Raw genomic sequence first — 12,623 nt, forward strand, 5'->3', positions numbered from 1 at the left:
AACTTACCACAGTCTGGCTTTTTGCCGACCCTATCCCCACCCACAAAGTACATTTTGGCAGTGCTATTTTGCCCTATTATGGCAGTGGGTCTTGTGGGATCCCAGTCCTGCTGCAAGGCTTTGATTCACACCTCAGCTTGCCGCGAACTAAATGTTTGTGTAGACAAGCCCTGAGAAACAACCTGACAGTCACCAGCAATTGACAGCAGCTTCCTCCCCTGCCCTCTCAGATTCTTACTCTAAATATCCTCAAGGGGACATACTTATCATGGAAATCCATCCACTGATGCTCAGTATACGCCTCAATGCAGTCCATTTCCTGTGACCCTTTACTTCCTTCTCATCAGAGCAATTCCCACCCCTGCTGGAGGAGGGGGAATGGCTCCCTTCAGAGCCCCTCAATACAGATTTCATTGGCTGTCACAAAGGGAAGCCTGATCTGCAAGGCACAACAGAGCTTGCTGCTTGCCTCTGCAGCACTTCTAGTGAGAAGGCAAGCTGGGATCAATGATATGAGTTCCACACCTGCACACTCTTCATTTCGTTCCCAGGAGCACTACAATGGGTAGTCACCGGCCTCTGGAACATCCATCCTGACAGGGAGAGGAGGATGCTGTTCAGAGATTCTATGGAGGCAATGACTCAAGACCTCCCTTGCACTTAGACCAATGACGGTTTTGATCGGGTAGCCCAGATGCATCCTGAGACTAAGACAGAAGTGATGCTAGACTTGATTTAGAGAGGATCACCTTCTCTAGCTATAAAGGCCAATATAGCACTTCCTTAATCTTAAAAAAAAAAAAAAAAAAAAACAACAACAACAGAGGGGAACCATTATTTGCTACCAAATACAGATAGATTTGGGTTCAGTTGGGGGGAAAGCAGGATTCAGTTGGGGGGAAGAGGACAAACCCCCCTCCACAAAAAAAAAAAACAAAAAAACACCACACACAAAATGCAACAAGACATTTAGATGGTAAGAACGCATTATTTAATGTCTGTAGCCTTTACAAATATTCCTGAGCCCTGACACTTCCAGGGAGCCAAAAGACAGTGTGTTCCTTAGGTTAGGCATGATAAGATACAAACTCAGTAAACAGACTTCAGAGCTCTTGTAAGGACTTTATATCATCACACATGCCTTCATAGGCATATTCTGTACCAAATACTTATGGCTTCAGAGTGAGATGGCTCGGCTAGGATCCAGGGTCAGAGGATCTGGCATGAAGCCAACAGCAGTCACTGCGAACTAGGAAGTACCATGTGTGCAGCACTACAGAAGCAACTGGGGGAAGGTAGCAGCAGCAGGAGTTGGGGGTGGAGATTACTGGTGCTATTCAGTTCAATAAGGGAAGGGTTTCCTGTCCTGGACCACTACCAATATTTGCCGCAGAGACCAAAGGCTACACACAATTTACAGCACCAAGAATACTGCAGAAATGAGCAGGAGCACCACAGCATGAGGGGGGCCATCTTCGCAGTGTACTAACGTAGCAGGAGTTCATGGGCAGATTAAACATTCTCTGTGTGACTAGAAAAAGCTGCACCACCTGTGCCCCCCGTAGCCCATTCCAGGACAGCCATAGTACTCATCTATTCAGAAGGCAAATGGTGTTGCAAACGCACACTCCCCCTTAGATAGCAATGGTAAGCTCTGGCAAGGTCTCTTCAAGGCTTTAGTAGTGACAGTGTCACTTCCCTTTCCCAGATCTCTGCAAACTGGTCTTAAGGACACCCTTTCCCCTGAAAAATGCTTTAAAATAGCTCTGACATTCCCCGTTGCCCATTGGCTTGGTCCACGACTGACAGTGCTGCAAAGATGTGGTCAACGAGAGTCCAGCCTTAGAAACACGCTCAGGAGCCCTGAGGGGATGTCCTGTCCAAGATCTGCTGGGCGATGTGAGCAAGGGCAGGGAAGGCAGAGCTCTTGGGAAACTCCTGGATGAAATCTCTGCCTTCCTCCAAGCTCTGAGTGAGCTGGGGATCAAGAGGAACACACCCTGTGTGGGAGGGCAAAGGGAGAGAATGACTGTGAGACCACTGGGACAAGTTACAAAGATGAGAGTATACACATGCAAGTCGGAGAGACAGAAAGGTGGGAGTGAGACACCCACATCAACCGAAGAAGAGACAGAACGATAAGACAGACAGGACTGAGCATTATTAACCTCCTTACTGCTCACCTGCAAGACAATGTTCTAGACATGCGGCACCATACCAGACATTTTCTGGGTAGAAAGGAGCTATAAGTGCTTCTAGCACCACAATCAGCAGAGATTTACCCTGGCATCATTGTCGAGACTATTGCTCCTTGATTAGGGGGAGGAATAAATAATTAAGGAAGTTTAAATAAATTCCTCATTTCTCTCACAGGAGCTCTGCTGGACTCTCAGTGGTGCTGCCTGTGTTTGCCGTTACCTGATGGCAGGCAACTAGGATCACTCCAAATCTCCCACCATATCCAAAACCAGACTGGACTGTCAGGTTCTCTGCCTCTGTTCTCTACTGGACAGACATACAATGACCACATCCTTTTGGCAGCTCTATGATCCTCTCCCAAACCAGACTCTCTTCAGACCTCAACTGGAGATGCCTCTCCTTAGCTTGCAGTTTGATTTCTGGACTTCATTCCATGCTTCTTGTGGCAGTGTGTTCTCACCACTCACCAACCATTTGTTCTTTTGATCTACCCCTCCCTCTAGGGAGGGCTCTGTATTCAAAAGGCATTCACCTAGGAATGGGACTCCAGCATGCCTGGCCAGCTCTTCACCACCCCCTTTGGAAAAGAGGTTTGTGCACTCCTGGAAGAGCAGAAGAAACAGCATTTAGTCACCACGAACTTCCCGAAGCAGAAGTTCTGCAGACAGCCGGGAATCAGAGATAGGCAACACGACTGTTTATCTGGATACATTTAATGCAGAGAATGATACCGTTATCTGAGCAAGCAACACTCACTTGCTTCTGGCAGCTGCTGATCCCCCCACTTCATGCACTTCGTCAAAGACACTCTTATCCCTCATCATCCACTAGGAAGACAAAAGAGTTGCCTCTCCTGAACCTACCCCAACAGCCAGCCAATGAAGGAGGGCAGGGTCCACAAAGTGGTACAGTTAGCCGCTCGCCTCCAGAGACTTACCACATTACCTTCATGGCATTCCCTGGTCTCTCAGCAGCCAAGGGACCACAGTCAAGAAAAGTCAGTTCAAACCCAGGCCTCAAGCACAATGTAGCAGATTGAGGCAGGGGAGTGCTCAGCTGTGGGTCAGTTTTAAAGGGCTCACCAAACAGTGCGGGCAGACGAAACCACTCATGTTCTCTACAATCCCGATCACTTGCAATCCTGTCTTCTTACAGAACGTCAGCTCTCGCCTGACATCCCCTACAGAAACCGCCTGTGGGCACAGAGTCACGGGGTATCAGTGATAAAGGGCCAGCAAAATCAGAGAGGTGAATGTCTGTCTTTCTGCCCATTCATCCAGTGCTGCCAATCCTTGAGATTAAGGGAAGGTACACAGACACGGATTGGAGGGATGAAGGGAGTAGAAATGCAGAACTAATACCATAGAGAGACACTGACACTCATACAGGGTCATGTAAACACAAACCTAAAGGCATAATGGGGTCGATAAAAAATTAGTTTGGCATGACCCAGGGCAGGGTGTGAAAACATCTGCCCCAGCAAGCATCACGTACCTGTGGCGTCGTGACCAGGACTGCCCCAAGAGGCTTATATGGGCGAAGAGATTCTACCGCAGAGATGTGCTCATCCGAGGTCCCTGGAGGCGTATCGACAATGAGGAAGTCGAGATCTCCCCAGGTCACGTCGGAGATAAATTGCTTTATCAAAGCTACCAAAACAAAATGGAGGAAAATCTTTGCTTTCAGCCGAGGTGTGGTCTGTAATCTCAACAGTGTGGTAGCAGCAGTTGTTAGATATCAGACACCGTATTATGTGAACAGATAGGTGCAAAAGAATAGACTTAAGTAGGAAGAGAAGCCCTGCATCAACAGAAGCATTGTCAGTGCCATCTTCCCTCAGGGTCTCTATCCTGCCCTACAGGGAATAAATATAGGTGACAAGGGGATAGTTCAGTCTCCAAGGCCATCGAGATTTTGTTCTGTGTGCCAACGACAGCAATCATTATAGACAACTGTCCAGAGAGCACAGGACAGATCTACCATCTCATTCCCCAGGGCTGATTTACACTACACAGTTAGATCACCATAAGGCAGCTTATGTCAACCTAATTTTCACACTACAGCCGTGCTCCTGCAAATGTTAAGAGCCCCACTACACAGACATAATAGCTTCACCTCCACGAGAGGCATAAGGCTTATATCAGTGTAGTTAGGGTAACGCAGTGTCTCTGTAGACCAGGGGTCCCCAACGTGGTGCCCATGGGTGCCATGGTGCCCGCCGGGGTGTCTAAGTGTGCCCGAGTACCAGCCGGTGGACGAGCATTCGCCGAAATGCTGCCGACAAGCAGCATCATCCAGAGGCGTCGCCGCCGAAATGCCGCCAAAAATCAGTGGCATTTCGGTGGCAACGTCTCTGGATGCTGCTGCTTGTCAGCAGCATTTTGGCGGTGACGCCTATTGACGTTGCCACTTCTCAGTGGCATTTCGGCAGATGCTTGTCTGCCGCCACGATCCTCCATGGCTCATTGTCTGGCACCTGCCAGACGAAAAACATTGGGTACCACTGCTGTAGACACTGCGTCCCTTACATCGGCTGTCTTGTCAATTTCATGGCAGGAGCCATGCTTCTGGCAGAGAGTTGAGGTAAAAAGCCCAGGACGGCTTCGGACCCCGATCCCAGCTGGGAGCCAGGGGAAGAAGCCAGAAAGGGAATGGGAGCTTCAGATGATGACCAGGCCTAGATTGAAAGCAACAACTTAGAGGTCAAAGGCTACCTACATCTAGTCTGTTATCCAGCTCTAGTTCGCCTGCTCAAATGTGGCAAGAACTACAGACTGCAACCCATGCTTAAGCACAAGGGGATAATGAGCCATATGCAAGATGAGACCAGCCTGTAAATAAGGAAAGCAGGTATTTCAACAAGTTTCATCTTTGCAGGAGGTGCCCTTGCCGTAGGACAGTGGTCCCCAAACTGTGTGATGTGCCCCTCCAAGCCAGGCCTGGAGCCCTGTTCCACCCCCAGCCACATCATCTCTCTGCCCCCTGCTCTGCCCCCAGCCCAGCTCTTGTCCCAGCTGCAGCTCCACCCTGCCCCCAGACCAGTTCCACCTCTTGCCCCAGCTTTCTCCCCGCATCTCCTACCAAGTTCTGCCCTCAGCTCTACTTCAGCCCAAGCTCCTTCACTGAGGATGGAAGCCTTGGCTGTGCAGTAATGGAGAGGGGGCACAACAGGAAAAGTTTGGGCACCATTGCTGTAAGGTCACTACCAAGAGTAAAAGCATTCTGTACCATTTTTCTTGGGTCCTCTCCAAACCACAGCATCATCTGGCTTCTCCAGCAAGAAACCAATCGACATGAGAGAGATGCTTTTGTCCTGGTCGACGAAGACAGGCACCCAGCCACTGTCACACTGGTGCACGCCTTTGCCCTGGACTTTGAGCATTTGAGGGATGCTGGGGCCACATAGGTCCACATCCAGGATTCCCACCTGCCAGTGAATACGGGGAACCATTCAGACAATCCCTTACACTAAGACAGCACAGAGGGCCACCACAGTGGCAAAACATAACTCTTCACTGATTTCTACAGCCCAGATATGGAAAGGCTGGCTTAGAAGCCTACACATCATATTTGAAATACACAGGAACCACATGTTCAAATCCCAGATGAGTTCACACAGCCTTTCCCCTTTCCAAGGGAGATCAGTGTGTTGTCACTAACTTCTGGACAGAGATCTTTCAAATGAGACCTTAAAAATCATGGCCCATCTGCTCTGCAGGACTTTAAAGAGCCTTTGGGGCATTTTGTTTGCCTTGTGTCCTCAGCCACAATTCCCCACTACCACTATTGTTGTGCTGAGTGGCTGTCCCTCCGTTCTCCATAGGCAAAGCCCAATGTCCTCTCAGACCCCTAGAAACCTTTAGAGGGATTTTGCCTCCCCTTTCTTTTTCCTACTCATACTCATGCCCTATAACTTGGCATTGCCCACACAACAGCTGCCCTGAAACAGGACAGGCAAGACAAGAGGAGGCTTTGGAGAGCAATGACAGCAAAGGTCAAGGACCCACCCCTCATGGTCTCCATCCACACAGCAAGTGAGAATATCCCAGTAGCTTTTAACACAGAGCACAGTATATTAAAGCCTGCCAAGCCCAGGGCAGACATTACTTAGGAAAGGCAACATAGCCTAGCAATTCCATTGAGGTCCAGGTGTCAAGGAACCTGAGTTTTGTTGTTTTTTTTTTTAAATAGAATATCAGGGTTGGAAGGGACCTCAGGAGGTCACCGAGTCCAACCCCTGGCTCAAAGCAGGACCAATCCCCAGACAGATTTTTGCTCAAGATCCGTAAACGGCCCCCCTCAAGGGCTGAACTCACAACCCTGGGTTTAGCAGGCCAATGCTCAAACAACTGAGCTATTTACTCCCAGTTCTTCCACTGTCTCACTGTGTGACTTTAGTCAAGTCACTTCTCCACTCTGTGCCTATTTCCCTATTAGCATGAGGTGGACAATTATAATGAACAAGTTTTGCACAGTGCTTTCATAATATTTTGCACATATATAGTATCTTTATTGGATGATCTTAAAGCTGGACATTGCAGCTTTTTTGGTCAAATAAATGCATAAAAATCAGAAATCTTATAATAAAAATAACTTTTGCTCAATCTTAGCAGGATCTTAATGACTAAATAAAAAATGCTACAAGATGCTTAATACTTCGATTATGAGCGTAAAACCCCAGACTAGAATCTTGGGTGCACATGGGGAAGGAGAATACACTCATGACTGCCACATGGAAGCTTGCTCACCTTCTTCCCAACATGCCGTAAAGCCAAAGCCAGCTCGGTGGAGATGGTGCTTTTTCCCACGCCTCCTTTTCCTGAGAGCACTAGAAGAATGTGTCCAACTCCAGCCAGGTTACCTCTCTCTGTGAAGGACAACAGAACAATGCTGAGGCATCCCTGCACCTCTACATAGCATCATGCTGCACTGAGGATGTATGAATAGCAATGCCATAGGCTGCCAGCTGAGTGAATCCTCACATTTCACAGCTAAGACATCATTCCCACTAAAGGAGCTATCACCATGTAATGTACAGAACAGACATTTTGGCTAAGGTGTTGCAGAGTGTTTAAAAATAGTGGGGCAACCTGAATCAAAATGTGGTTGATTCTGAGTAGACAATAATCCACTAGGAACACGGCTGTGACTCATCAGCTCAACATACAGCCAGTGGGTGTTAAGGACTTCAGCTCTGATTCAGCAAAGCACTTAAACTGACCTCAGTGGGACTTAAGCACATGCTTAAATGCTTTTGTCACTACTGCTCTGGGCCAGATTGCAATTTGGGACCTAGTGAAAAGCTCTGGGCCTTCTCTCTCCTCAGCCAGTCCCCTAGGAGTTTCCTCCTTTCTGTGCTGCTTAGATCTTGTTTTTCTGGATGTGTCAGTGTCTTGTTTTAAATTTTCTTCAGTTTGCTTGCTGCACAGTCAGTGTTTCCTCTGGTTTAACAACTTCTTTATATGACTCATATACAGTGTGTGCTTTCAGTCCACAGGGAAGGGCTGTGAACACATTCTTCTGAGATTCTTTAAATGGAGTATAGCTAGAAGGCCTCAAGGGGTAGTGGCAGAGGTGGGAGAAAATCTGAAATCTGTGATCTAAAGATCTGTCTAGAGACAAGAATACACAGCTCTGAAACAAGAAAAATTCAAAATCAAGATAAATCCCTTGAAAGCCCCAACAGACCTGCATTAACATACTCATTTCACTACTGTAATGACACAGGGGGCAGGGGAGGATTACACCTTTGAACCATCCTGAGACTGAAGTTCTGTATTGAGTCACAGCACAGATAAGTGGCAATATGAGATTCCTCACCAATGGAATTCAACTTTGACCCAAGGGGACCAGCTTTATGCATGAGGGAGGAGGAGGATGGGTATTGTTACAAGGTTCTGGAGCTCAGGGCAAATGACACTTCCTCATGGCAAATTAGGGACCTTGGTTAGTTTCTGAACTCACATGCTATATTTAGCAGAGGGCTGGAACTTGCTGTACCTCCAGGACCAAAGATCACTGACAATTTTAAGGACCAATGTCTCATGAACCACCAGAAACAAAGCTTATACACCACAGGTTTTCAATAAACCCATCTTTCCAAAGGCAGATAGAATTCATCTCTGGGATCTTGTGTTCCAGCAAAGGCCTTTACTGCTAAAAATCAAATCTGGATTGTTATGTGGGAGCAGGGGAAAGAAGCAAGGGATCAATGAGAGTAACCTGATTTTACAGCAAGTGTGTCACCTAATTTTGCTTTAGGTATATTTTGTTATGGATTGTTACTTTAAGTGTTTCATAAACAAAGTTAATATCAGCATGTCTGCTGTGATTTGCAAATCTGGCACAACTTCCTGAAGATTTTTTCTAAGGCCCTAATTATACCTAACCATCTCTATGAATCTTTACATTATCTGTACTTCTGCACTAGTGGGACCAGGTGTCCAATGGAGAATTCCCTCACCTGACTCAGAGATAACAGAGGACTATTTGAATTCCAAGGGCTCCTCACATTCCTGAATGGTCAGTAACACATCCTGGAAACCCTAAGGACTCAGACATAAAGGTAAACACAATCCTTATTAAGTCCAGGAAAAACAGGAATAGCTAGGAATAGTTAACATTGAGTCATCAAGGAATTTTCCGAAGCTTCACACATCAAAGTGGGGTGTACCTCACACTGCTTCTGTTCCCTGAATCTGAACCATCAGAAGCAGCACTTGAGAGGAAGATGTGGTCTCCTGCTTCGGAGGGGTTTTCCAGTGTTTCGGGGAATATAAAATAGCAATCAAGGAAGAGGAAGACTCCATTTTACTGAAGAACAAGCTGAGTGAGAAAAACAAACTTCATCTTGAGATGAAGCCTGCTTTTACCATGGGAGAAGTAATCAGGAACTCAATCAAAGGTAACTCATAGCACAGATCTCTGCTCTCTTTCTCCTTTGTAATGAAAGGAAGAAATTGCAAGACATTTCCATAGGTGTTTAATATCTAACATCCTTTTAGGTAGGTTCTCTCTCCCCCATAATTTTTAAAACCTCTTTGGTTGTATACAGATTGATTGTCTGATTGTCATATTGTTGGGGAGCATATTAGGTGGCATTTACAAGGGTAGAATTGTTATTGTTCTCTCAAAGGGGCCAAGGACGAGAAAAGCAGTGAGTTCCAAAGATCCACAAAAGGATATAATTGCCATTTTAGGTACCTAAAGCTAACATGTGGGAGGACTCTGAGATCCTCAAACCCTCTATTCAGCTGCTGTCTAATCCCACAGGTGCCTACATCCCTCCTGGGGGACGCACACAAAACCACTGCGGTCCTGACATCGCCAAGCTGCTCAGTGCCCTAGGTCATGCTTAAGCCCTATCAGAGCTGATTCCCCATTTTGGCACTTCGAGTGCAGAAGGTGGGGGCCCACAAGGATTCTAAAAATTAATACTGGCTGATCCAGGCTTGCATTAAACTCCCAAGGTTACAACTTTTCTTTGACTTTGGATGGGTAGATGCTGCCACCACCCAAGTGCAAAGTCCCCTTTTTGAGAACCCAGACAGGCACACTTGGAAATTCTTTCCTCTGAGGTATCCTCAAGCCCCCCTTGAGGAAGAGCTGAGAAAGAAAAACAAAGGAAATCAGCTGTTGCCACCAGCTAATTAAACAACAAAAATCCTAATCCTGTTCTTAAAAAAGGTAAATTTTATTAAAAACAAAAAGAAAGAAAATACATCTGGAACTTAGGCTATTGCTAGATTTTAAAAGAGCAAATATAATAATTAAGCATCAAGAATAGTTTTCTTGAGGTCCAGCTTAATGGTTACATGCAAAACAAAAGCATTTGGGGGTTAGCACAGAGAGGTCCACAAGCCATAAAGAAATAAGAGAGATAAACCTAATTACATCTTCCTAGACATTTTCTGATCTACTTGCATATCTGGGGTTCCAAGTGAGTAGTTTCTAGGTATGATCTGATGATTTTTCATACCTGGCGCAAGCTTTTACAGCACAGTCCAGCCCTGTCCCTGCTCTCCAGGAGACCCACCACAGACAGACAAAAGGGGAATCTTGTTTCAATTTTAAAAAGCTCTAGCCTTCTCATTAGCTCTTTTAGTCAGGTGTTCACTCACTTCTTTTTACCAATGCACGCAGTCAAACTTTTTAACCCTTTACAGATAAAGTAGAGAACAGCTACCAAGAGGGATTTAATAGCTAACTGACTGTCCATAAAAGGGAGCTACCCCCCTTGCCCCCCTTCATTTATAGAATCATAGATTATTAGGACTGGAAGGGACCTCAAGAGATCATCTTATCACAAGCCCCAATGGAATTCACAAGCTAGGTGCCCTTCCCTCCCATCTCACTTGCAGGGCCTGATCCAGCAGGTGTTCTCTGAAGCCCTCACACAAGAGACAGGTGGATGGCATACAGGAGAATGCCTGATAACCCAGTGGTCAGGACTCTCACCTGGGAAATGGCAAGGACCTGAATTGGGATCACTCATATTCCAGGAAAAGTGCCCATCTGCATGTGATGGGGTGTTCTGGGGCAGGTCTCCCACAGCCACTCCTGTTGGAACTGGACCACTTTGTATGGATAATTAACTATTCACTGGGCCAGAAAGAGATTGATTCTACAACCTAGTGGTTAGGTCACTCACCCAGGATGTGAGAGTCCCAAATTTCAGTTCCTGCTCCAATGAACGTTTAATGATATATACAAAATGGAACAGTTCCAACCAGAGAGATTGAGAGAGACCCACCCCAAAACACACAGCAGCACACCCAGGGATGGATGCCCAAATCCACCAGAACAGGGATTTGAAAATGGGTCCTCCACCTTCCAAGTGAGTACCCTAACCTCTGGGCTATTGATTATAATAGGGCAACCATCAGTCTCCATCTCTCATGCAAATACACCTGAGCAAAACAGAGACAGGGGGCTGACCTGACTTAGAGCTTATCTATACTTGAAATGCTGCAGCGATACAGCCGTAACGCTATATTGTAGACACTACCTTCACCGATGAAAGGGGTTCTCCCATCAGCATATGTAATCCACCTCCTTTCCAGAGTACGCAATCCAGCATATGTAATCTATTTCTTCCATCAACCTGTCTACATAGGAACTTAGGCTAGTTTAACTACGTCACTCAGGAATGTGGATTTTTGACACCCCTTGGGAACGGTAGCTGGATCCTTCTAATTTTCTAGTGTAGACTAGCCCTTAGGTGCCTAAGTCCAGGAGCAGGAAGACAGCTGTGAATCCCAAGTGGAGATTCGTGCCTCCCTCTGGACCAGAGTAGGTACCTATTGATGTTTTGTTTACATCCCACCCCTTTGCTTTGCATTTTTTATTGGTTTATTTATTCAGTTTCAAGTTTAGCATGCTAAGCCCCATTCTGTCAGTCCTAGTCTTAGGTGCCTCACTTTCCCCATAGCTAGGCACCTAACTCTGGGCTGAGGATTCCACTGGGCAACAGGACACCTAAAAGTTAGGTACCGCAATGCTCAATGTTGCAACATCTAAGCCCTTTTGTGGATTTAACCCCCAAGTTCCTGGTCACAGGGGAAGCTAGGTTATGTCACACCACAAAGTCCATGTGGTAGGGCTGAGAAAGATAGCCTTCCACATGGGAACTGGTGCTGTACTGTTTTAGGTTCTGTCTACACTACAAAAATCCACCAAATACCTAATGCGTTAGACTACGATATAATTGTCCCCAAGATACAGTTAGGCACAATCTGCTCTGAAAGGCTCAGTTGTAACTATACTGGGGACCAAACTCGCTGTCACAGGGAAGCGATGGACCCCGGATGGGAGCCACCCTCAGTCCCAGCGTAGCCAAAGTCCCGCCCCACTCATGGCTGGCGGAGGAGAGCACGGCAGGCCTGGTCAGAAGCGGCTCCGAGTCACGCACGTGGCCGCTGGGTGCCGCAGAGACACGGTCCAAGCAGCAGCTGTTCAGCGATGCCCCTTGTGTTGGGGGCGGCTCCCGAGAGCTCATCGCTCCCCGCGCATAGTGCCGGGCAGAGACCGGGGTCATCGTGAGCAGCTGAGCCTCGCAGTCCCCACGGCGCGGGGCTTTCCCAGCCTGGTGAGGCTCGTGCGCGCCGTCTCGGCACTGAGCTACAGCAGCGAGGCGGTCGCAGCACAGCTAGGGAGGGGAGTCGGGACGCCGCCCCGGGAGCCCTCCCTACAATCCCCCGCAGAGTAGCCTCGATCCTTCTGTCCCTGTACTACTCACCCCCCACAGCCTCCATGCTGCCTCAAGCACGGCTTCTGCACTTCCGCCTGCCCCGGGGTCACGCGCGGAGGAGCGCCGCGGCCAATGGGAAGCCGAGTTCTGGTTGTAATCCAGCCCCGTGAACTAATTTTGGCCCCGACCGACCTAGCTGACTGACGTTCCTCTCAGCCAATGGCCTTTGTGATTC

At 47.5% G+C, this 12,623-nt stretch overlaps 1 protein-coding gene across 3 annotated transcripts; it reads right to left on the bottom strand.

Annotated features, from left to right (window-relative positions):
• Positions 1-974: 974 nt before the first annotated feature.
• On the bottom strand, positions 975-12,529 carry NUBP2 (NUBP iron-sulfur cluster assembly factor 2, cytosolic). Of its 3 annotated transcripts, none has more exons than XM_032765717.1 (7): positions 12,437-12,529; positions 6,948-7,066; positions 5,428-5,626; positions 3,694-3,848; positions 3,282-3,392; positions 2,732-2,801; positions 975-2,000 (listed from the first exon to the last, which is right to left on the bottom strand). In XM_032765717.1, the coding sequence occupies exons 1-7, from the start codon at positions 12,450-12,452 to the stop codon at positions 1,855-1,857; spliced, it is 816 nt and encodes a 271-aa protein (XP_032621608.1). In that variant the 5' UTR covers positions 12,453-12,529; the 3' UTR covers positions 975-1,854. The 3 variants fall into 3 exon arrangements, with proteins under 3 accessions (XP_032621608.1, XP_074925420.1, XP_032621609.1); XM_075069319.1 differs by lacking the exon at positions 12,437-12,529 and adding an exon at positions 11,207-11,689; XM_032765718.1 differs by lacking the exon at positions 3,282-3,392.
• Between the last annotated feature and the right edge of the window lie 94 nt (positions 12,530-12,623).

This window comes from Chelonoidis abingdonii, chromosome 9 (assembly GCF_003597395.2).
Source record: "Chelonoidis abingdonii isolate Lonesome George chromosome 9, CheloAbing_2.0, whole genome shotgun sequence".
NCBI classification, from domain to species: domain Eukaryota; kingdom Metazoa; phylum Chordata; order Testudines; family Testudinidae; genus Chelonoidis; species Chelonoidis abingdonii.